The sequence below is a fragment of the Entelurus aequoreus genome, linkage group LG14, assembly GCF_033978785.1.
Source record: "Entelurus aequoreus isolate RoL-2023_Sb linkage group LG14, RoL_Eaeq_v1.1, whole genome shotgun sequence".
NCBI lineage: Eukaryota > Metazoa > Chordata > Actinopteri > Syngnathiformes > Syngnathidae > Entelurus > Entelurus aequoreus.
In genome coordinates this window covers 16,348,847-16,374,990 of record NC_084744.1, presented here as the reverse complement: position 1 = coordinate 16,374,990, position 26,144 = coordinate 16,348,847, and the positions used below count along the sequence as shown (strand labels likewise).

Sequence of the window (26,144 nt, the reverse complement as noted above, 5' to 3'; positions counted from 1 at the left end):
ACACGGTTTGGATTTAGACTTAGACTTAGACAAACTTTAATGATCCACAAGGGAAATTGTTCCACGCTGTAGCTCAGTTACAAAGGATGGAAAGTGTAATGATGGAAAGGACAATGCAGGTATAAAATAGACTAAAAATGTGCCGCAGTAGCAATATACAATATAAAATATATGTAGTATTTACATAAGTTTATTGGCAACACTAAATTGGCCCTAGTGTGTGAATGTGAGTGTGAATGTTGTCTGTCTATCTGTGTTGGCCCTGCGATGAGGTGGCGACTTGTCCAGGGTGTACACCGCCTTCCGCCCGATTGTAACTGAGATAGGCTCCAGCGCCCCCCGCGACCCCGAAGGGAATAAGCGGTAGAGGATGGATGGATGGATGTACAGTATATGATATATACTGATATATTATATTATATTATATGTTTATATCATATATACAATATACAACAATTACCATGTACAATATTACAGTATATACAGTATAACAGCTGCAGCATGAAATAGAGAGTAGATCCAGCAGAAAATAGACATTATAAACAAAGAGTGGTAGCTATCATAGATTAATAAACTTTAGTTTGTCGAGTTATTGTGAGAAAAGAATTTCCCCTTTATTTTCCCTAACAGTCTATTAAAACCAACATTTCGATTAGCATGGGGCTTCATTTTGACACGGTGGTTATGGTTCAGGTGATGGCATGGTCAGTCAACTGTACGTTCTAAAGTGACAGGATAAAGTGTGTGTTTGTGCCCGCCAAGGCCGTCTCATTCTGTTTCTAATCCTCCCCAGATTGAGGTCAGTGGGGCTATTGCAAGATCTCCACAACCCAGTCTGACCCTCACAAATGTTGAGATTGAGTAAAAAGTCTTCTCTGATTGGCTCAGAGGACTTGGGAAGAGTGGCAACGTTAAATGTCTCCAAGAGGTGAGGCCAAGGGGGCGTGAAGCATCAGCCAGATGATTAATTTTGAGTCCTGGTGGACTTACAGAGGTTTCACAGGGGATATTGCACGGAGTGTTTGAGATTGTCCCTGTGATGGTTTGCTTTAGCATCATGTGGGAGTGTTGCTATGGTGACGGCGGACTGTAGCGTAGGTGTGTAGTTGTGGTAACAGGTCTATGTGAGGCTGCCACTCACTGTGATAACTGACTTGTATTGTGTTTAGACCAGTGGTTCTTAACCTGGGTTTGATCGAACCCTAGGGGTTCGGTGAGTCAGGCTCAGGGGTTTGGCGGAGGTCAAGACACACCCGACTCATCGTGTAAATAAAAACTTCTCCCTATCGGCGTATTGCGGATACAGCAACAGCAGAAGTCACACTGATTTGCAGGTGTGTAATTTGTTGTGAGTTTATGCTCTGTGTTGGTTGTGTTCTTTGAACAAGGTGATGTTCATGCACGGTTCATTTTGTGCACCAGTAAAAAAAACATGGTAACACTTTAGTATGGGGAACATATTCACCATTAATTAGTTGCTTATTAACATGCAAATTAGTAACATATTGGCTCTGAACTAGTCATTATTAAGTACTTATTAATGCCTTATTCGGCATGGCCTTATTATAACCCTAACCCTCTAACCCTGGCCCTAACACTCTAACCGTAACCAAATAACTCTAAATTAAGTCTTTGTTACTTAGAATATGTTCTCCTAGTGTCCAAAAAACTCTAAATTAAGTCTTTGTTACTTAGAATATGTTCCCCATACTAAAGTGTTACCAAAAACATATAACTTTGTCTTGAATTTGAAAAAAAACATCATTTTATTTTTCACTAAAGAAGGGTTCGGTGAATGCGCATATGAAACTGGTGGGGTTCGGTACCTCCAACAAGGTTAAGAACCACTGGTTTAGACATTCATTAAGATTGATGCATTATTCACTTGGGGAAAATACATGCTATGAGTTTTCTAATTATTAATGATGATGATGACGATAAATAATACATGACACTTATAAATCACTTTTTAGAATTCAAAGATGCTTTATAGGTTGTTTGCAAGTGTGGCGTCTAATAGTTTGTTTTATTTATTGCAACAATTCTCGCGAAGAATAGGAGCTTTGAATGTTTTGTTTCTTCTTAATCCATAAAAAAAAAAGTATTTAAAGTTAAAGTTAAAATTCTAACGATTGTCACACACACACTGGGTGTGGTGAAATGTGTCCTCTGCATTTGACCCATCCCCATAGTTACCCCCTAGGAGGTGAGGGGAGCAGTGAGCAGCAGTGTGCACTGCGCTCTGTAATCTTTTGGTGATTTAACCCCCAATTCCAACCCTTGATGCAGAGTGCCAAGCAGGGAGGCAATGGGTCCCATTTTTAGAGTCTTTGGTATGACTCGATTTCTAATTGCAAAGAATAATACCACAACATTTGGAGATCCATGCGTTTCATTGATTAGTTTTATGTAAATACATATTTTCTTTTTATTTCTTTTGCAATCATTTGAATTACTAAAAATATATTTTTTATTTATTTTATATTTTTGCAAATGTTCATACTGATATACAAAAAATACTGCTGTACAATTACAAAATTGTCAGCTTCCTTATTTGTTTGTAGTTATTTATTTACATCTTATGTTTTGTTGATATTTTTTTGTTGTCCTGTCCAGCTACTCAGGGGCGGCATAGCTCGGTTGGTAGAGTGGCCATGCCAGCAACTTGAGGGTTCCAGGTTCGATTCCCGCTTTCGCCATCCTAGTCACTGCCGTTGTGTCCTTGGGCAAGACACTTTACCCACCTGCTCCCAGTGCTACCCACACTGGTTTAAATGTAACTTAGATATTGGGTTTCACTATGTAAAGCACTTTGAGTCACTAGAGAAAAGCGCTATATAAATATAAATTCACTTCACTTCAAATCATATTGTTGATGTAGATGCCCATATTGGCTGTACAAATTCACTTTACAAAAGAGAAGTGTGGGATACTTCTCTTATTGCCTTATTTGTATTTGACTTTATTAAATGGATTTATATTATTATTTGGTGCAGCCGGGCCAGAGCAGGAGGGGATAGAAAGAAAAAAAAAGGAAGACAGAGGGGGAAATTGCGGGGACAAGAGGGGAATAAGACAGAGAGGCAACAACAACAGCAAACACAACAATAACAACAACAACAATAGAACAACATCGCAAATAGGATATGTACAAATATGATGGTAAAAGTGATAGCAAAGAAGCAGTTAGTGAAATAAATAATAATACAGAAATGACAATGAACATTATTACACTACAAATGGAGCAATACAAATACCAATAGAAATAGCACTATTGCTAATGAATAATAACAATAATTACCTCTATTATCAACAATACAATTGTTCAAATGCAACAATACATATATGTAATGATAACTTGAAATACAAAAGAAAGCAGATAAATGGCGGGGAAGAAAGAGAAGCCAACTATATTAACCTTGTAGATTGTTATAGTAACAGTAGGTTAAGCTTTGTCAGTGTCTTTTTTTCTTGTTCATCTGTGTATTTATTTTTCAGTCATTTACATGTACCAGAAGCCTTATCACTGTAGAGATTAGGAGTGCTCAAAAAATGTATTTATTATTTAAATCAAGAACCGTATACATTTTTAAAAAGACTTTAGGTTATTTCTGCACTTACTCTCTGAGAGTGTACGCGATAAAAGTCAGCAGCCAAGAGGAGCTTTTGTAACCTGCTTTAAAAAGTTTTATTATCACTTATTAGAAAAAAAAATGTTGCCAGAATTGATTCTGAACTGAATGGTCACATCAAGAATCGGAAGCAAAATCGTGGGTTCACAAATGTAAATATGTCAACTTCTTCTTACATTTCAAGAACACATTTATCATTGAGGGCTACTGTTATTTGCTATTTTCTTACTTTACTATTTTCTTACAAGCCTTGTCAGAATCGGTCAAGTGATTTTTGTTGAATCAAGTGAACTAAACAGGTCAAAAGAGGATGAAACCATCTTCCTAGCGTATTTAACAAATGCACAATTTATTATTATTATTTTTTGCATCCTATGTTGCTCGGGGTCCCTAATTTGGAAGACACTAATTTGTGGAACAGCAACATAAGATTATATCATTCCGATATGGTTCCACTAAAATCCAATTGCCTGGCAGTTAGACCTATTCCGATAGCAAGGTTGCTTAGCCTGAAAGCATGCTGGAGTGAGCCTCTGCTTATAAACACTGGCACCGGCCTACTTAGAGTCCCATATTGGTAATTATATCATACAAGCAGCAAAGGTGTATATCAGCAGAAAAAAAGCTTTACTGCACCCATGACTAACATAGCAGAAATCACACACTTGAGGTGAGCGAGGAGGTGAAGATGGTCTAAGAATTGCAGCAAATTGCTCCTTCATGTACTTCATGTACAGTACAGCAGCAGACTTAAGCGCCTCATTAGAGGTGCTGAATTTGACCCACCCTATTGCCTGCTTTGTTTACTTGCTCCATCTATTTTAACACCATTTCTCACTCCAGATGGCTGCGATCGTCTTCTCTGCCTGCTTGTCTATCTTCTTCTTTCTGATTTGTCTGACTCTGGCCTAGTTTGAGCTGCTCCTCTTTGTGGCCAGCCTCTCTTTCAGTGTAGTTCACGTTTTTAGACACATGTCTAACACTTTGATGGACATAGCATGCCTGTTTTTTTGCATCTAATCATGTTTACTAAAGTCTTAATCATAAGCAGGGCTGCGTTTATCGATTATTTTAGTAATCGGGTAATCTATTGATTACTGTATTTTGCCGACCATAGAGCGCACTACCAATTAAAACATTTTTGATCTTTTTCATATACTGTATAAGGCGCACCGGATTATAGGGCGCATTAAAGGAATCATATTATTATTAGTTTTTTCTAAATGGAAAACACTTCCTTGTGGTCTACATCAGTGTTTTTCAACCACTGTGCCGCGGCATACTAGTGTGCCGTGAGAGACGGTCTGGTGTGCCGTGGGAGATTATGCAGTTTCACCTATTTGAGTTAAAAATATTTTTTGCAAACCAGTAATTATAGTCTGAAAATAATGTGCCGTTGTTGAGTGTCGGTGCTGTCTAGAGCTCGGCAGAGTACCCATGTTATACCATACCATATCAGTAGGAGGAAGCCGGTAGCTGATTGCTTTGTAGATGTCGGGAACACGTCGTGTGAGACAAAAAACAATTTGAAATGTGGACTCGTCAGACCACAGAACACTTTTCCACTTTGCATCAGTCCATCTTAGATGAGCTCGGGCCCAGCGAAGCCGGCGGCGTTTCTGGGTGGTGTTGATAATTGGCTTTGGCTTTGCATAGTAGCGTTTTAACTTGCACTTACAGATGTAGTGAAAAACTGTAGTTACTGACAGTGGTTTTCTGAAGTGTTCCTGAGTCCATGTGGTGATATCCTTTACACACTGATGTCGGTTTTTGATGCAGTACCGCCTGAGGGATCCAAGGTCACGGGCATTCAATGTTGGTTTTCGGCTTTTCCGCTTATGTGCAGTGATTTTTCCAGATTCTCTGAACATCTGTCGTCGTGTCTTTCATGATTGTGAACGATAGACAAAATTGGGAAAAAAGTGAAGTTCCTCTTTAAAAATATTATTTTGCTCTATTTTTCCATTGTTACAGTTTATTATACAAATGTTAAGAATTGTTCAATTGTCTAGACACTTTTAGTGACTATTAAAGTACATCCACACCGCGGACATGCTGCCCCTCTTGCAGACGATTCTTTGCATCTTGCCTACGTCATCACAACATTTGGTTACGACTCTGCTGGTCTGGGGATCAAAGTATTTTTTGAGTGACGGTGCATCACTTGTCAATAGTCCGCAAATACTAAGCTATACATAACTATTCATACTGTAACGAGTTGCTGGTGTTACATGTTTATGTTTATTGTCCCACACCGTGCCTGAAGTGAAAGAGGATTGGCAGAGAATGAGGAAGTGTTGTTTTGTAACTGCACGGGAGGGAATGTGTTGGAACTGGGCCGGTTGTTAGCATAGGTTTCGCAATACAAGTTAAAAAGAGCGTCGGATTTTGTGTGACTTCTTCTGGAGGCTACAATACATTATATCATGCTTTAAATTTTTTTCACGTAAAAAATTTCTTAATTTTCAAGGGGTGGCAGCTTTTATTATTGCACGATCGAATACATTAGGGCAGGGGTGTCAAACTCGTTTTACATTGAGGGCCACATCGCAGTTATCGTTGCCCTGAGAAGGCAGATTTTAACAATGAGTAATACATGAATATACATGTGTCTATACAATACATTAACAATATATATATTTTTTTACATAAGCTGCAAAAAAAACATTTAAATTTTACTTTAAAAACTGGCAGCTCAGTCACCAGAATTTTACAGTAAAAGCAGTGGGTTTTTTACAGCATATAAATGGAATGGAACGTAAAAACAATACCACTGTTTTTAGCAGTGAAATTCAAGCAACAGAGCTGCCAGATTGTTTTTTTTCACTGTAAAATCTTGTTGTTTTAATGTTTTTTAAAATGTTTAAATGTCTCATTGTACATGGAAAAAAACAGTACCAAAGTTGATTTTACGGTTAAAAAAAACTCAGTCGGCGGAATTTAACCGTAAAATCTATTGTCAATTTTACAGTCCACAATTTGATTGATAATTTGTTTTGAAATCATAAGTCAAGAAGATATTTAAGTACAGTTTTTATCTTTATTTTAACAAAAAATATTTTTGGAATACATAATATAATATTTTGATTTTGATAATATTGCATTTTAAAAGATATGCAATTGCATGCAGTACATGATTTTTAATGTCAAAAGGGAAATAACAAATATATTTAGTAAAAAAAGATGAAGCATTTTACTAAAGCATAATATTTCCAGGCTTTCGCGGGCCACATAAAACAATGTGGCGGGCCACATGTGGCCCCCGGCCTTGTGTTTGACACCCGCACATTAGGGGAAACCCTGAATCTGTGATTAACAACTTTATCAGGAATGTTACAAACAGTAGACATCTTTACCATAACACACTGCATCTGCAAAACTGTGGTTTAAACTGCAATGCCAAGCAAAAGTGCAGCAAGGGGTATAATACAGTACTGTGTATGCTAAACCTTTCATCATAGGGCAGGGGGGAAAAAAACAAAAAATAAAGTGCCCGATGCTGGAGGGGGGAGGTAAAGAAAGTTAGTTAGGAACAAAAAGCTTTTAGAGTGGATTCATTCCATGTGGAACAAACACAACCGAGTATTGTACATGTAGCCTGTATACTGAAAAAAAAAAAATCCTATAGTATATTGTATATTTTTTGCCATTTGTCTTAAGACGTCCTGGTTGGTCTATGGAGATATAAAAGCACTGAAGTAAAATTATATATGGTCGCCATGGTAACACCAAATACGCAATTCTCCTTTTTTACAAGTCAGTGAACCATCATCGCCATTTTAAAGCTGTTATTTCAAGGCAGTATTGTTACATATTGGGGCTTAAAAAGCCATCCAAAGCTCTCAGCTTCTCCCTCCTCCATTAATTTGTTGTCACGCCATCTTAAATTGTCTGCATTAAACACAGAACACGGCGCTATGTTCCATCATCACGTCCGCGCATGTACGTGTGCATTCATACCTTCAACCTCATACGTGTGGGTTATTCCGTCCTTAGGTTGCAAAATACGATTCTGCTACATCCTGGAGGCTATACTGAATGCATCTCGTTCTCATGACCTTCCATGTTAATCCATGTATGCAATTCCACGGGGGCGTGTGCTGGTGTGAGATGTCCACAAGCTCAGCACACAATAAATATTGTGTAAAAGTTTTATTTAGAACAGGATATAGTGTAAAACAGGGGTGCCCAATACATTGATCGCAAGCTACCAGTCGATTGCAGAGGGTGTGTCCGTCGTTTGCCGGGCTTTAAAAAAAAAAAAAAAACACAAATATGACGGCACCCGAGGATCTTGTAAGATGATGGCTGGCTGCTGCTAGCTATTATGAAGAAGAATAAAAATACTTTTTTTATTTCAACACTCTCTCTCGCCAAACACCTGCTGTCAAAAGTGTGAAGACCAATCGCACAGTTCCTGCCTTCACTATAAGTCCTGCTACACCCTGCCCGCACTCTCAGACCGCTCTCAGACCATCATTGCATACAAGTTAACAAGCTATGGAGTTAGCTTCCAAACTATTTATTTCAAAGTGTATAAAAACGAGTACTGGATCTGGACAAATAAGAAGCTAAAAAAACAAATACTTTCAAGTGGAATTGGAAAGAGAGGAGTACTTCTTCCCCTCCACAATGTAAATTCGAAGCTGTGACACTCTTTATTATATTCTTCAAAAAAGGAGACAATCTTTCTGCATGTAGAATTTTTGTATTTTAATTAACACCTTGTCAGGTTCAAACACCGAACTATCTATTAAACAAGACAAGAAGCAAGGAATCAGGCAGAGACAGAGTTCAATTTTGCTCATGGGGAGAAACGTTTGGGGCTGTACACTCAGTTACAGTCTCCCACCACGCTCTAAGGGACAGTCCCACACGCTACTCTATTTATTCAGGAGTTCCCCAGTTAACATCACTGAGGCTGCCTCTAAAGGGAGGGGTCACACATATCATGCAAAGCAGCTCCAGTACGCACAATACGTGACGGAATGTGCTGGGGGCCTTGTGATTGCCTTGTCTCTGCTTTGTCTGTGTGCTGTCGCCTTATCTTCGTTGAGGCCCTGGTACGTCCTTGGCTGATAGCGGGCTAAAACAAAGAAAACATCTGCAGCGAGGCCACCCCTCATATGCCGTGGAAGATAACACGTTGTGTGCCCTTGCACGAAGCAGAAAAGAGCACAATAGATAATAACTATAGCAACGGCCTTTAAGCATAAGAGTTGTGTGATAACTTATATATAATTATTCTAACACACTCTATTTATTCAGAAGTTCCCCAGTTAACATCACTGAGGCTGCCTCTAAAGGGAGGGGTCACACATATCATGCAAAGCAGCTCCAGTACGCACAATACGTGACGGAATGTGCTGGGGGCCTTGTGATTGCCTTGTCTCTGCTTTGTCTGCGTGCTGTCGCCTTATCTTCGTTGAGGCCCTGGTACGTCCTTGGCTGATAGCGGGCTAAAACAAAGAAAACATCTGCAGCGAGGCCACCCCTCATATGCCGTGGAAGATAACACGTTGTGTGCCCTTGCACGAAGCAGAGAAGAGCACAATAAATAATAACTATAGCAACGGCCTTTAAGCATAAGAGTTGTGTGATAACTTATATATAATTATTCTAACACACCTGTTAACAAAACATGTTTACATGTATGTACAGTCGTGGTCAAAAGTTTACATACACAACATAATGTCATGGCTGTCTTGAGCTTCCAATAATTTCTACAACTCTTATTTTTTTGTGATAGAGTGATTGGAGCACATACTTGTTGGTCACAAAAAATATTCATGACGTTTGGTTCTTTTATGAATTTATTATGGGTCTACTGAAAATGTGAGCAAATCTGCTGGGTCAAAAGTATACATACAGCTATGTTAATATTTGGTTACATGTCCTTTGGCAAGTTTCACTGCAATAAGGCGCTTTTGGTAGCCATCCACAAGCTTCTGGCAAGCTTCTGCTTGAATTTTTGACCACTCGTCTTGACAAAATTGGTGCAGTTCAGCTAAATGTGTTGGTTTTCTGACATGGACTTGTTTCTTCAGCATTGTCCACACGTTTAAGTCAGGACTTTGGGAAGGCCATTCTAAAACCTTAATTCTAGCCAATTTTAGCCATTCCTTTACCAATTTTAGACGTGGGTTTGGGGTCATTGTCCTGTTGGAACACCCAACTGCGCCCAAGACCCAACCTCCGGGCTGATGATTTTAGGGCCTTGACTTTGACACCCCTGATCTAAAGGATGCAAATATTATTGTATGATTTTTCTTTTTAAATGAAGAGTATATGCAGATGGGAAAATTGCAAATGTAAAGTTGTTTATGGGTATGTTTACTATCTGTACCTTGTATGGTCTTTTAATGCAAATACTTTGAAAATGTGCATTTAATTCTTACTATACTGTACAAGCTTTAAGCAATTTAATGACTTACAGTTAAAGAAAACGTTTAAAAACGTGCCTGGATTACATTTTGACTACAAACTTTCATTTGTATCCAAATATAGGGGTACCTTCTTAAGCAAATAATAATAATAATAATCTGATTACAAAAATGAATCCCTTGACAACCCTAATATGTATATGTGTGTGTGCATGTGCCCGTACATGTGAGGTAGATCACCTCAACTTGGTCATTTGACAAGTAGCTCGCTTGCTGAAAAGTGTGGTCACGCCTGCTGTTAAGAGTAAATCACCACCAGTATTAGATTATGATGGCTACTTATCTACCATATGTATTTTTTTACACCAAAAGTCAAAATAAACCCTAGTTTATTACAGCATCACAGTGTTTCTTTATGGACTGTGAGAGAAATGTCTCATTTAAACCTGGAGCTCTTCAGCACACTTCATTTGTATACTACAACGTGAAACATGGTTTATTTGTACCTCAACAAATCATCTTTACAAATTTCAGACATAACAGCCTCTCTCTCCAATTATCGCCTGCTTCCAATTAACGCCCCCGTTTTTTTTTACCTCCTGCAGTTATTGCTGACTCCCTCACAGTAACGGCTCCAGCCCAGACTCTTTCCAAAGTGGAAGGCGACACACTACAACTCACCTGTGAAGTGTCCAGGACCACAATGCAACACACACACTTGTCAGTGGGTTGGTATCTGAAAGCCCCGGATGACACAACAGCCCCCCCACAGGAGCTGCTCACCCTGTCGAAGGACTTTGTTTTACGGTCTGGGGGTCCGTACCGGCAGAGGATGGCAGCGGGGGACCTCAGGCTGGACAAAACCAGCGCCACCTCCTATCGACTGACCATCCACAAGCTGCAGCCGGTGGACCAGGGCCTGCTCTACTGCCAGGCGGCCGAGTGGATCCAGGACAGCGATGGCAGCTGGTTTGCCATGACCCGCAAGCAGAGCGACAAGACTCAGCTCCGCGTTCAGCCCACTGGTGAGTGTAGTGCAGATTTGCTTTCAAAGACTATAGACGCAGATGCGCATCAACCATGTGGGCCGGCTTCCGATGATTGCAGATCAGCCTCTCGCGCTAAGCTCATTAGCTTCCTTAAAAGGGCTTATTCAACCTACATAGACGTCCCACTGGTGTGTTAGTATTGCTTTGACGAGCAACATTACAAACACAGTCTATGATAGTGTAAACAGTTCTAAGACAGTGCAAGTCTGCACGGCAGGTGTTCTTCTGTTGTCTCTTCACGTTCACGTTGGATGCATATTTATATTTATGGTAACACTTTAGTATGGGGAACATATTCACCATTAACTAGTTGCTTATTAGCATGCAAATTAGTAACTTATTGGCTCTTAATTAGTCATTATTAAGTACTTATTAATGCCTTATTCTGCATGGCCTTATTATACAACCAGTAAGCCATTAACTAAGAGTCTTCCCTTAATAACCTCATAATTATTGCTGATTAGTACTAAGTAAGGAAATTGTTGTATATAATACCACTTAATGAATATGGTCTGTTCTTACATAATAAAACACAAAACTACAATAACCCTAACCTTAACCCTAAGTCTTTGTTACTTACAATATGTTCCCCTCGTGTCCAAATAACTCTAAATTAAGTCTTTGTTACTTAGAATATGCTAACGTATTACTATATTTATTCATAACATTTTTAAGGGTTATGTTTCTAGTGCCTAAAGTCGTATCGTAACTTTTTAGCTAATTTACTTTAGACCTTCGGAACTGAAACGGTTTGGCAGTCAGCAACTCTGAATTCAACCCAAACAACTTCAACCCAAAAGTACAACATTAATCCAAGCAAATAGGTTGTATTCACCTGGCGTCAAATCCATCTAATTAATTATGCGAGGCTCGAAGTGGTGGGCCAGCAGGAGTCTTTTGTCAAAGCCTTCTTGGTGGCATTTTGCCTTTCTTGAAGAACAAAACCCTATGTTCACGTTGTTTCTGGCTTTGGAAACTTTCAAAACATGAAAAGGATTTCTTACATTACCTCCTGCAGAGGTAATATAAGAAGGGCGAAAGAGTGCAAGATTTTACGAAAGACCACGAGTTTACAGTGATCACTTTGTTAAAGGTTTGTTTGATATACTTTAGATGTTTATTATTTCCCATTTAGATAGACAGACAAATAGATAGGGTTAGGGTTAGGGTTAGGGTAGCCTAACCCGCCTGATCAGTTTCTCCAGTCTGGAGCTGTCCTTCTTAGATGTACTTCCCCCGCAGCTCACTACGATGTAGAACAGAACACTGGCAACCACAGACTGGTAGTATTTAGGTATTATCTTGATTTTATTTGTATTTTATCTTGTTTCAGACTTTTTAAAACATATTTCTTGCTATGAGTGTTTTGTAAGCCACCAACTCAGGGAGTCTATGTAAAAGAAAGCAAATGTGAGCAAACCTAAAATAGTTAAGCTTTTAACAAAGGCAGCAATCATAAATTAAGCTTTCAGCACATACACAACGTTGGGATTTATTGTTACATTTTGATAAAGACAGGAAAAAACGCACACTCGTAAATGGCGTGTGCAACAACACCAAGGCAACAAACATGGCTGTAAAAGCGGAGTTAAATCATGAAATGCAACCAAACCAAGCTAAAACAATGCATTTATCTGGGAGAGTCTTGATACCAATTACCTTGACCTAGCCACACACAAATAAGTTGTAGACCTCCATGTTTTTCCAAGCTTTCATCTGTTTTGTCGTGTAGAATGACGTATGGAGCACCGGATAGTTCAACATGTCTGGGAACGCGACCGACAGATAATCCTTGTGATCACTTGACTAATCTTCTTTAATTAAATATAGGGATATATTAATTCCATTATATAGTTAGATTTTATTGCTTTTATCTGCTTTTAGTGGGAAGATGTAGGCCCCATGCATACTCAGATAGTTCACACTGTTGCTTTACAGTAGCGATGTTGGTTTGGTGGCCCACCACTTCATTTACTTCTGTTCAAAAATCACGTGACTGAGTACAACCTATTGAACTTCCTTTATGGAAAACTGTGCCACAATTGGTGCTATAGTATGTAGTAAGCAATATGGCAACCACTTAAGTGTCGTGGTCATTGTATAAACCAGGGTTCTACACCAACACCATATGCCCTGTCTACATTAAGCCGGATAACTCCTTAAACAAATAATTATTTGGCCTAAACCCCGTGTCAGCCACACTAACCCATCGTTTAAGGTTCCCCTCCTTGGATATTTTTTTTACACGGGTAAGTGCGCCGTGTATTTCTTGAATCTCCGGCTCTTAGCTCGGTATGGACTCATCGATCTTTTATAAGCGGAATTCGGAGAGGAAGTCATGTCAGAAAGGCCGCGCCTCACACAGAAAGTGAGGTCAGAAAGAACGTGCCACAACCAGCTTCATAACAACCGGTTTCGTAACTCGGAGGTAACCACTAGAAAGGTGGAGGTGAGTGTTTCTACTTCTACATGTACAGGCGCTTGTCGAAATCACACATGAATACCTTAAGAGAAGGAAACGCGGGATTGCAGCTATTTCGGATACAACACCTCTCAGACAGGAACATAGCAATGTTGAGGATAAGACCTGGAAGAACGGCGGCCTGGTGGGATATGTTTGTCAACGAGTGTGTTGTGCCAGAGGAATGGCAAGAAAACTTTCGAATGTCCAGGTCTTACCGAAAAACATCATCCATTTGTCGAAGGAGAGACAACGAGAATGTGGGCTCCGGTGGGTGTGATAAAAAAGGTAGCGTGTGCTTTGTATTACCTGGCCGACAAGGGAAGACTACGGAAAACCGCAAATGCATTTGGACTGGCAAATCAGACCGTATCAGTTATTGTCCGCCATGTATGTCGAGCGATTACTCAACATCTAGGTCCAGAGTATATAAAGTCACCAAAAACAAATGGACAATGAAGGTGAAGGCAAAAGAGTGAGGAGTGTCCTGACCAGATATCTAAATCCCTAGATTGATTGTTGTAATATGTTCTTTATCACATTGTTTACTTTTAAATGTCCATTAAAGATTTGATTAATTTATGATGGCTCAGCAGTGATTCACTACAATAGGGCCCCACAGCATACTGGAGTTAATTGAAATACCACAACACTGGATATTGTTCAGATAAGTTAAATTTAATTTAAGAACTTGCACACAAAGCAACACTGCAAACAAATGTAAAAGGCACACAAAACACAGCAAACAATTTACAACGTAGTAAAGTGCAGCTCTTCACACTGAAGAGAAGTGCACAGCAAATTGTTTACATATTAGGTCAGAGATGACTATGATGTGTGCATTTTCCGTGCATGCGTACTACGCCGTGTTGCGTCGGGGGGAGGGGTCTTAAACGATGGCAATGTGTGTGTGTGGACAGGGATAAGGTTAGGTGGGTTATATCCTGTATAACCTTAGTGTATAAGCAGCCTTAGGCCCCTTCTACACTAAGCCGGCTAAGGTTATCCAGGGTAAATCCCACCTTTGATTGATTGAGACTTTTATTAGTAGGTTGCACAGTGAAGTACATATTCCGTACAATTGACCACTAAATGGTAACACCCAAATAAGTTTTTCAACTTGTTTAAGTCGGGGTCCACTTAAATTGATTCATGATACAGATATATACTATCATATATACTATCATCATAATACAGTCATCACACAAGATAATCACATTGAATTATTTACATTATTTACAATCAGGGGTGTGGAGGGGGGAGGGGGGGGTAGGATATGGACAGCAAGTAGTGGAGAGAGAGAGAGAGAGAGAGAGAGAGAGAGAGAGAGAGAGAGAGAGAGAGAGAGAGAGAGAGAGAGAGAGAGAGAGAGAGAGAGAGAGAGAGAGAGAGAGAGAGAGAGAGAGAGAGAGAGAGAGATCAGAAGGCATAGGAAAAAAGTATCTGCATTTGATTATTAGCATTTGATTATTAGCAATCCGGGGAGGGTGTTAGTTTAGGGTTGTAGCTGCCTGGAGGTGAACTTTTATTGCGGTTTTGAAGGAGGATAGAGATGCCCTTTCTTTTATACCTGTTGGGAGCGCATTCCACATTGATGTGGCATAGAAAGAGAATGAGTTAAGACCTTTGTTAGTTCGGAATCTGGGTTTAACGTGGTTAGTGGAGCTCCCCCTGGTGTTGTGGTTATGGCAGTCATTTACGTTAAGGAAGTAGTTTGACATGTACTTCGGTATCAGGGAGGTGTAGTGGATTTTATAGACTAGGCTCAGTGCAAGTTGTTTAACCCTGTCCTCCACCTTGAGCCAGCCCACTTTGGAGAAGTGGGTAGGAGTGAGGTGGGATCTGGGGTGGAGGTCTAGAAGTAACCTGACTAGCTTGTTCTGAGATGTTTGGAGTTTAGATTTGAGGGTTTTGGAGGTGCTAGGGTACCAGGAGGTGCATGCGTAATCGAAAAAGGGTTGAACGAGAGTTCCCGCCAGAATCCTCATGGTGCTTTTGTTGACCAGAGAGGAGATTCTGTAGAGAAATCTCGTTCGTTGGTTAACCTTTCTGATTACCTTGGTTGCCATTTTATCACAGGAAAGATTAGCCTCTAGAATGGAACTTAGGTAGGTGACCTCATCTTTCCTGGTGATAACAATGTCACCCACTTTTATGGTGAAGTCATTGACTTTCTTAAGGTTGATGTGGGACCCAAACAGGATGGATTCTGTTTTACCCAAGTGTATGGATAGCTTGTTGTCAGCGAGCCAGGTGCAAGTTCTACAGAGCTCAGCACTGACGATTTTCTCCACCTGTGACTTGTCCTTGCCGGACACCAACAAGGCAGAGTCATCCGCAAACAAAAACAATTCACAGTCGCATGCCGATGACATGTCGTTTATGTATATTAGGAACAGTAAAGGTCCCAATATACTGCCTTGGGGGACTCCACAGCTCACCGAGAGGGGGGGGCACGGTGCCGTTCACCTCTACCCCCTGCTCCCTCCCCTCCAAGTAAGATTGCATCCAGCTCCATGAGGTTTTGTTAAATCCGAACCTAACCTTATCCTTGTCCACACACACACACACACACAATGGTCGTTTAAGACCCCCTCCCCACCTCCGTCCGCAACGCGACCTAGTACGCATGCGCAGAAAATGCGCACGTCATTGTCACCTCCAGTGTTGCTTTGTGTGCAAGTTCTTAAATTAAATGTAACTTATCTGAACAATATCCAGTGTTGTGGTATTTCAATTAACTGAAATCCAGTGTGTTGTGGGCCCTATTGTAGTGAATCACACCTGAGCCATCATAAATTAATAAAATCTTTATTAGACACGTAAACAATGTGATAAAGAACATTTTACAACAATCAAACTAGGGATCTAGATATCTGGTCAGGACACTCCTCACTCTTTTGCCTAAACCTTCATTGTCCATTCGTTTTTGGTGACTTTATATACTCTGGACCTAGACGTTGAGTCCGCGACATACATGGCGGACAACAACTGATACAGTCTGCTTTGCCAGTCCAAATGCATTCGATGTTTTCCGTAGTCTTCCCTCGTCGACCAGGTAATACAAAGCACACGCTACCTTTTTTTATCACATCCACGGAAGACTCTCCTTCGACAAATGTACGAAGTAGAATCACAGCTGACCTGGACATTCGAAAGTTATTTTGCCGTCTGAGATGTGTTGTATCCAAATCGCTTTCTCTTAAGGTATTCATGTGTGATTTCCACCAGCGTCTGTACATGTAGAAGAATGAGAAACACAGGCATGTCTGGATGACTAGCCTCCATCTTTCCAGTGGTTATTATGAAGCTGGCCGTGGCGCGTTCTTTCTGACGTCACTTCCTGTGTGGGGCGCGGTCTTTCTGACTTCACTTCCTTTCCGAACTCAGTTGGTAAACGATCGATAAATCCAAACAAAGCTAAGAGTCGGATATTCAAGAAATACATGGCACACTTACCCTTGTAAAAAAAATTATCCAAGTAGGGTTACCTTTAACGATGGTTTAGTGTGGCTAAAACGGGGCTTAGGCTAAATAATTCTTTGTTTAAGGGGTTATCCGGCTTAGTGTAGACATGGCCTTAGTTCGAAACAGCACATTACGAAGAAAAAAGTAAATGCCATAAAAGAGAAGACTTGAATGGGTGCCCTGAGGAAGACTTCAGTTATGTAAACCACTAGTTTGTTTCCAATCTTCTATGTTTGGGGCGGTATAGCTCGGTTGGTAGAGTGGCCGTGCCAGCAACTTGAGGGTTCCGGGTTCGATCCCGGCTTCTGCCAACCTCGTCACTGCCGTTGTGTCCTTGGGCAAGACACTTTACCCACATGCTCCCAGTGCCACCCACACTGGTTTAAAAATGTAACTTAGATATTGGGTTTCACAATGTAAAGCACTTTGAGTCACGAGAGAAAAGCGCTATATAAATATAATTCACTTCACTTCCCTATGTTTGCTAGCAAGGTGAATGCACATATCTGCCACTGTGTACAGTGGTCCAAGTTCCTCTATACAACAGTTGCACTCTAGTGTTTTAAGAAATTTGCTGCACAAATGTTTGTCTTCTTTGTTTTGAAGTGAACTCTGGGGACGGTATGGTGTCATTCCCAAGCCGAATGTGGCCCCGAGTCTGCCAGTTTAAAAGCCCTGCTGTAGATGTTGGGAGAACCTTTGTTCGATGTGCACCTTCCAGTTAACGTTTTAGGGTACACATGCAGTTAAGCAAGTCAAAGATCCTCTTGAGGCATTAGCATGAGGAAGTGCTCCGCCCCTTTGGCAACTGTTGATTGTCTAATGGAGACGGCGAAGTGGGGGAGGACGAGTTAAAGGGAGGTAGGGAGGACAGTGAGTCAAGGAACATGATGGGGTGAGTGTACATTGAATATGCCTCTTTTGATAATTATCTCATAAGTAGTCTGATGGATCAGACACAACGACAGCTTTGTGGCCCGTCACCGATCCTCCCACCCGACTCGACCTCCTCACCCCATTCTTCCGCACGGAAGAACTAACTCATTGTGTATTTCCCAGAACTGCGACATTAGCTGCCATTACCGTGGCAGAACACAGTGTTGGGTGTCTCATACAACACTCAAATTAATTAATTAGTCCTTTTTTTTTTGGCCAGTAAAGCATGACATCCGTTACAAGATGATGGCGCCCTAGATATCTGGTTGAGGGGGAAGAGAGATCTAAAGTTTGTCAGACGACTCCCTGCTACTTCAGGGAAGGAGACAAAAGGCACACCGAGTTCCCGTCTGGAAACCTTTTGTCACCCTGTGTCGTCCCTGTAATCTATCATAGATGCTGTTCCATGATGGAGAACACAGCCGAGGTGTGCTGACGTGGGCTCACACTTGATGTGTCATTTTTAGATTTCTTCTTGTTGGGCTCACGGCAAGACGGGCGTGGCACTTGCATAACTTTGTGGGTGAACGTGTTTTTGGGTTTTTTTTTTTGGCGTGGGGGCTTATTGAATATTTGACAGAAGGGAAATGTGATTGGAGAGGGCGCAGAACCTCCATTAAGCTGCCATCATAAAAGATGGAGTGGTTCTTAAGACAGCCCCATCACTAACTAATCACCCACAGCCAGCATCAAAGAGAAGAGCCTTGGACCGAATCGTGATAGAGCTTCACTCTGTTTTTAAAATCTTTTCACTTTCTCCATCTATTCTTTTTAACTTCATTTTCTCTTACTCCCTTTTCGATCTGCTACTCTCTTGCCACTTACTTTTTGCACTTTTTAAGTGTGTCCCTAGTTTCCTTATTTTGCCTTTGTCCTCTTTAAAGAGAAACTCCATTACCCAATACATGTTACCTATTCTAGTACCTAGAACATTTTTGCTTTTTGCTGGTCACTAATCGGTCAAGCACATTGATCAGTGTAACAGTTGAGGATACACGGCTAAATGACAAATATCACCACACACTGTTAACTTTACCTTGGCGATGATATGATCGTGATACATTTCAAGTCGACCACGGTGATGAGCCTTGAGCGTACTAGGTAGGTAGGTAGGTAGGTAGGTCTTTATAGTCATTGCACAAGTACAACAAAACTTTGTTTTCAGCACAAACCCGTTCAAGATTAGACAAACAAACAGTGTACAGGGTTACAGAACAAGACAACTGATGGGTCGCCACAAGGCGCCCCTTAAAAGATGGGGCAAAAGATCAACGCTGGGGGAGGATGAGTAAACATATACAATCTAGACTGGGCTTTTAAGGGGGCCCAGTCTGGAGTGGGAAAAAACCTCCATAGCAAAGCACATATACATTATACAACATCTCGAGACTAGCAACAGAGGGTAGGGAGTGGGGGCCACGGTAGCAGGCTGCAGCTCTTCAGGTGCTGCCCATCCGTCCATCACCCCTAAGGGATTTGCGTCAAGGGCGTTGGTTAAAGTTAAGTTAAAGTACCAATGATTGTCACACACACTAGGTGTGGTGAAATTTGCCCTCTGCATTTGACCCATACCCTTGTTCACCCCTTGGTAGGTGAGGGGAGCAGTGGGCAGCAGCGGTGCCACGCCCGGGAATAATTATTGGTGATTTAACCCCCAATTCCAACCCTTGATGCTGAGTGCCAAGCAGGGAGGTAATGGGTCCCATTTTTATAGTCTTTGGTATGACTCGGCCGGGGTTTGAACTCACAACCTACCGATCTCAGGGCGGACACAGTGATAAGATCGGGGATAGAGTATGTGTGTGTGTGTGGCGTATATTTTTGTGGATGCATGTGTGTTTGTGTGTGTAAGCCTGACGCGTGTCTCTATTCCGCGGACTTGATGTCGTGCAGTCGCTAGTGCAAAGTCAACAACAGGTGTGTGTCCAAGAGAGACAAGAAGGGAGTTTGTTGTGTCTTCGCCGCACTGTCCTTCGGGAGAGTCTCGAAGCCAGGGAAACAATCCAAGTTAGAATGTTTTGTATGCGAGTGAAAATCAAATTTGCTTTTCACTCTAAATTGTTTATGACTGATCCTCAAAATTCATCCTGTGGGGCACTAACTACTAACTCGATCAAAAATGACAAAAATGTATTGTGACAACAGCCAATCAGAGTCGACCATTTCCCACTCTGCTTCCGATTGCAGAGTACTATGCCGCAGGAAAAAACAAAAGGAACAAATTTAGAGCTAAACGCATAACTGAGGGCAGCGAAATAAACGTCAGCTGTGAGGTGGAGTTATCTAGGGCCCTATGATTTCTGTGTTACCAGGATCATGGAGTTGGCCAATAAAAAATTATATCTACTATTAAATGCAGAAATTGAGGTAATAATGATATGTGACTTCAATGTTATCATGAGAAAAATGAACAATTGTCTGGGTAAATCATGTTTACAGGGACCGTTCACTTCATAAACACTCACCTCAATGGAGCCTGACCAGCTGAGGGCCACCACTCTGTCTGCCTCAGAGACTCTGTCACTCAGATCTCGATCAGCCATCTTCGAAAACATGTGCGCGAAAAATCTACGAAACTTAACATTTTCAAAAGTACTTCTTGTCTAGTGATACGCTTTTTTTTTGTGCAAATTTGATTACTACTACTTTCAAACGCCATGTGAAAAATACAGAGCAACTACCAGCTAATGCTAGCCAGTTGACTGGTGTGACATGACCGCCGATGCTGCGTCTTATGTTAATGAGTAATATAAGTTAATGATAACTTAACAGCTTCAATACTACAGTTTGACCACTAATGTCGAAATAATAACCAATTAGTGTGCTGTCTTTCACTTAAAGTATTTAAAGCTTAAGCATTCATTGGTACATTATAGGGATGTAACAATATGACATTTTCATATCACTGTTAGTTTTTGTGTTTCCTATGCTTCACTGATAGTGTTTTAGTCTTAGTGCGGTATGTTATCTGTTTTTAATGGCTACGCTTTTATTGTTTTAAATGTTGGTTTGCACTGTAGCACTTTAAGATGTATTTAACCTGCTCTATGGCCTCGTGGTTAGAGTGTCCGCCCTGAGATCAGTAGGTCGTGAGTTCAAACCCCTGGCCCAGTCATACCAAAAAATGGGACTCATTACCTCCCTGCTTGGCAGTCAGCATCAAGAGTTGGAATTGGGGGTTAAATCACCAAAAAATTATTCCCGGGCGCAGCCACCGCTGCTGCTCACTGCTCCCCTCACCTCCCAGGGGGTGAACAAGGGGATGGGTCAAATGCAGAGGTTAATTTCACCACACCTAGTGTGTGTGACAATCATTGGTACTTTGACTTTGACTTTAAAGGAAAAGTGTTTCTCACGATGAACATATATTAATATTATTAATGATTTCTGGCGGGTGTTGTGGCGTTCAACCCTGTTTAGCGGTCCTCGAACGCACCTTAAAAACACCTTTCTCTTATTCCATAGAATGATCACGGTGTTCATAGAGAGCACAGCTTGTAGGTTCAATGTTCACAAATGTATATTTTAGTTGCTCAGAGAGCAATGTTTGTATACGTTTAGTTTGGGGTATGCCGTTTCCTGACGGGGAAAGACATGGTCTCTTGTTTTCTTGTTAGCCTTTAAGCTAGCAAGCTGGCGCCAGTCAGTACGTGGCTTTATCAAAGTGCCGTTATCAATCACATTTTTTTCAATGATTTTAATTTAATACCAACCGTCGGGAGTTGTCATTACTACAGTTTATCGTTACATCCCTAGTACATTATCATGTTACTATGCTTTTCTTTTTCAATTCACTTTATTTACTCCGTATGGTCATACAATTTTGAACTCATTTGTAGTTCCTGTAGTTTTTTGTACAGATGCTTTATAGGTTAAAAACAATATAAAGTGATATTTATTAAGAATGGATGAAAAAATAACCCTGATAAATATATTTGCTGTATCGCCCAGCCCTACTTTTTGCTGTATCTTAGCGTCGGACGCTACTCCACAGTCTCCATTTTGTCTTCAGTCTCCAATCAGATGAAATTGGTCTTCTTACCGTGACAAAACAGACAAGAAGTAAATATTGCTTAATTGACTGTTAGCTTGTCTTGTCCTCACTGATGCACCATTTGAAGAGAAAAACTGAAAAATCAAAAACTGCAGCGAGTAGAGCTTGCCCTCTGCAATGGAAACGCGATGGTACCAGATAGTGGGAAGAATCCATTCCTCCTTTGACATGACATTCTATTTGAATTTTTTTTGTTATGCACCCTATTGTTGATAGAGCAACACACTCGTATATTTCTTCACATTTGAAGACCAAAGGATGGTATTTCAAAAATGTATTGGATTTTATTAATGGCATGAATGAAAACTTGATTATCCTATCAGGAAGGCAGAGCGCAGGGAGCCGCTGATGAATGATGAGCTGTCATCAGCCCTTACTTGTACCATCAGTATACCTCATCTCCTTTTGGGTAGTAGCTTAAACACGAAAGATTGTCTGATGAGAGAAGGTAGGGTCTGACATCTTAATGTATGCAGATTTCCATGCATTCTTGTCATTTATTCTACGAGTAAAACTGAAAGTTTTGTTAAAATTAATATGGCCGAACTCAGTTGTACACTGGTTTGTAACATGTTCCTCTTCTTCAGCACAAAAAGGAAAAAACACAATGACAATAAACTGCAATGATTAAAACTGTATGATATCAGAGCGGCCATTGTGATTTTGTGCTGTGATAAGAGTAACAACAAACATACAGTGATGTTGTCCCGATACCAATATTTTGGTACCGGTACTAAAATTGTTTCGATACTTTCCGGTGCTTTTCGATACTTTTCTAAATAAATGGGACCACAAAAAATTGCATTATTGGCTTTATTTTAACAAAAAATCTTAGGGTACATTAAACATATGTTTCTTATTGCAAGTTTGTCCTTAAATAAAATAGTGAACATAAAAGACAACTTGTCTTTTATTAGTAAGTAAGCAAACAAAGGCTCCTAATTTAGTCTGCTGACATATGCAGTAACATATTGTGTCCTTTTCCATTCTATTATTTTGTCAAAATTATTAAGGACAAATGGTAGAAAATGAATTATTAATCTACTTGTTCATTTACTGTTAATGTATGCTTACTTTCTCTTTTAACATGCTCTATCTACACTTCTGTTAAAATGTAATAATCACTTATTCTTCTGTTGTTTGATACTTTACATTAGTTTTGGATGATACCACACATTTGAGTATCAATCCGATACCAAGTCGTTACAGGATCATGCATTGGTCATATTTAAAGTCTTCATGTGTCCAGGGAAATATTTTCTGAGTTTATAAACATAATATACATTTTAAAAAAACAAAAGAAGATGTTGTGATGCCAAAAAATATCAACGTAACTATAATAGTATCGCTCCTTTACTTGGTATCATTACAGTGGATGTTAGGTGTAGATCCACCAATGGTGTTTGTTTACATTTTGACGCCAGTGAGCTACGGTGTGTAGTGGAGCATGTTTAGCTATTCCTCGTCCTGCAGGGATTATATTTGTAAGAAACTTACTTCATTTGTCGCCATGGAGGCGAGGATTAGTGATTTAGAAGTAGCTAAAACACTGCCGACAGCGGCTAGACTTTAGCCGCTAGCTAGCTCGCCATGTCTTAAAGCACCTCTTCCTGAGGGCGTTTCAGTGTTATAACTTCACCTTTATTGTTAGTTTTTAAGCCAAAATGCGTCCGTTCTCCCTTTTCTGTCTACACACTGTGTCTGTTTGTAAGTACTCTGTGATTGTGCGCTGCCGAACATGCTCGTCTGCTCATAAACCAGCAATGTCATGACAAGACGACGACAGGGGCGCAGGGATGTGGGGGACCGGTACCTTTCAGAGGCGGTATAGTACCGAAAATGATTCATTAGTATCGCGGTACTATACTAATACTGGTATACCGTACAACCCTACAGTGATGATTAATAATTAAAGCTACATTTGGTTCAGATTACAGTCGAGCACTGAAAATGACTGTATTGACCCAAATACAAGACAATATATTTTTGTTGGAAAAAGTCTGGAGAAAAAAAACTGATATTTTACAGTTTTCTACATGCTAACCAGCCTATAACACCAAACGACTCCTTCTCTGAGAGAGCGAGAGCTTTTCTTCCTGCCACTCACACACACATTAGTGACCAGGATGGATGCTGTCATGGTAGAGACTCACTGGAAAAAAGTGCCTCAAAGGTTGTTGGCAAATGAACAAACCACAGAGGAGGAGTTATGATGCTTATTTTAAGATAAAAGTGATAAATTAAGCAGAATCAACAAACAACAATTCAGCCACTAAGAAAGACAGGAGGACAAGAGTCGTTGTCTTATAGCAGGGGTCAGCAACCCAAAATGTTGAAAGAGCCATATTGGACCAAAAATACAAAAAATAAATCTGTTTGGGGCCGCAAAAAATGTTAAGGCTTATATAAGTCTTATAATGAAGGCAACACATGATGTAAGTGTCTATATTAGGTATATTAGCCTACTATCCAAGGCTGACGCAAATATTCGTTGACAGAAATGTTGTATTTTAATTTTTATTCCACACATTTTTTACAACATTGGAAATCATTAGTAAAATGGAGGTTTCTCAGAAGGTGAGATAACTCTTGGAAATGACTGGCTCAGAATGGCCAAAGGTATAGACGTGTGTGTCTAAGTTTAAGGAAACGGCAGGCTGTCTTCTTCTAATGGATTCATTACAATCTTTGAAAGCTGGGTAATGTTTGCTGTGGTCTGGAACAACATGGCACACAAACTATCAGAAATGCAGCCAATATTACATACAGATAATGTGTCATGAGACATGCAAATATGAATTAAATACACAGAGGACATAAGTGAAGGAAATGAAATGAGCTCAAATATACCTACAAACGAGGCATAATGATGCAATATGTACATGTGGTTAGCCTAAATAGCATGTTCGCATCGATTAGCTTGCTGTCATGCAGTGACCAAAAATGCCTGATAAGCACTCCAGCAAATCAATACAATCAACAAAGGTCACTTTTGTGCTTTCACGCACAGCATAAAACGTTTGGTGGACAAAATGAGACAAAGAAGGAGTGGCATAAAACACATCTCTCTGTGGCAGCATCGGAGACAGTTGTATATGTAAACAAACTACGATGAGTTCAAGGATCGCTGAAATTAGTAGGACAAAACGGTGCTTGCCAAAAACTCACCAGTAAAGCATTTTAAACATAAACAGTGGGACTTCTAACAATTAGGAAGGTTTGTGTCATGTTTGTTCTCCTACAGAAAATATATTTTAAAAAATGTTTTTTTTTCTTCATCTTTTTCCATTTTTACATATCTCTGAAAGAGGTCCAGGGAGCCACTCGGGCGGCGTTGAAGAGCACAGCCGCGGGTTGCTGACCCCCGTTTTATAGCCAGGGCCGTCCTCTATGCAGGCCAATACAGTCATTTGAAATGGGGACTAAAGCAACTGTGGAAAAAATGTGACATTAAATCCAGTTTTACTTTTAAAGGCCTACTGAAATGACATTTTTTTTATTCAAACGGGAATAGCAGATCCATTCTATGTGTCATACTTGATCATTTCGCGATATTGCCATATTTTTGCTGAAAGGATTTAGTAGAGAAAATCGACGATAAAGTTTGCAACTTTTGCTCGCTGATAAAAAAAAGCCTTGCCTGTACCGGAAGTAGCGTGACGTCACAGGAGCTAGTATTCCTCACAATTCCCCATTGTTTACAATGGAGCGAGAGAGATTCGGACCGAGAAAGTGACGATTACCCCATTAATTTGAGCGAGGATGAAAGATTCGTAGATGAGGAACGTTACAGTGAAGGACTTGAGAGGCAGTGATGGACGTATCTTTTTTCGCTCTGACCGTAACTTAGGTACAAGCTGGCTCATTGGATTCCACACTCTCTCCTTTTTCTATTGTGGATCACAGATTTGTATTTTAAACCACCTCAGATACTATATCCTCTTGAAAATGAGAGTCGAGAACACGAAATGGACATTCACAGTGACTGAACATGTAAATACACGATTAATAATATTCAGCTTTGCAAAGCTAAAAAAAATAGAAGCTAACCTAGCAATGTAGCCAACGTGATAGCATAGCAGTCTCAAATGCAGATAGAAACTACATTTAAAAAAAACCTGACTGGATGGATAGACAGAAGATCAAAAATACTATTAAACC

At 40.3% G+C, this 26,144-nt stretch overlaps 1 protein-coding gene across 1 annotated transcript in view; it reads left to right on the top strand.

The window, feature by feature from the left end:
- LOC133665349 (immunoglobulin superfamily member 3-like) overlaps nt 1-26,144 on the top strand; it is a 346,105-nt gene that overhangs the window by 176,492 nt on the left and 143,469 nt on the right. Inside the window, 1 exon segment of the mRNA XM_062070626.1 lies at nt 10,621-11,040. Coding sequence (XP_061926610.1) covers nt 10,621-11,040 — 420 coding nt within the window.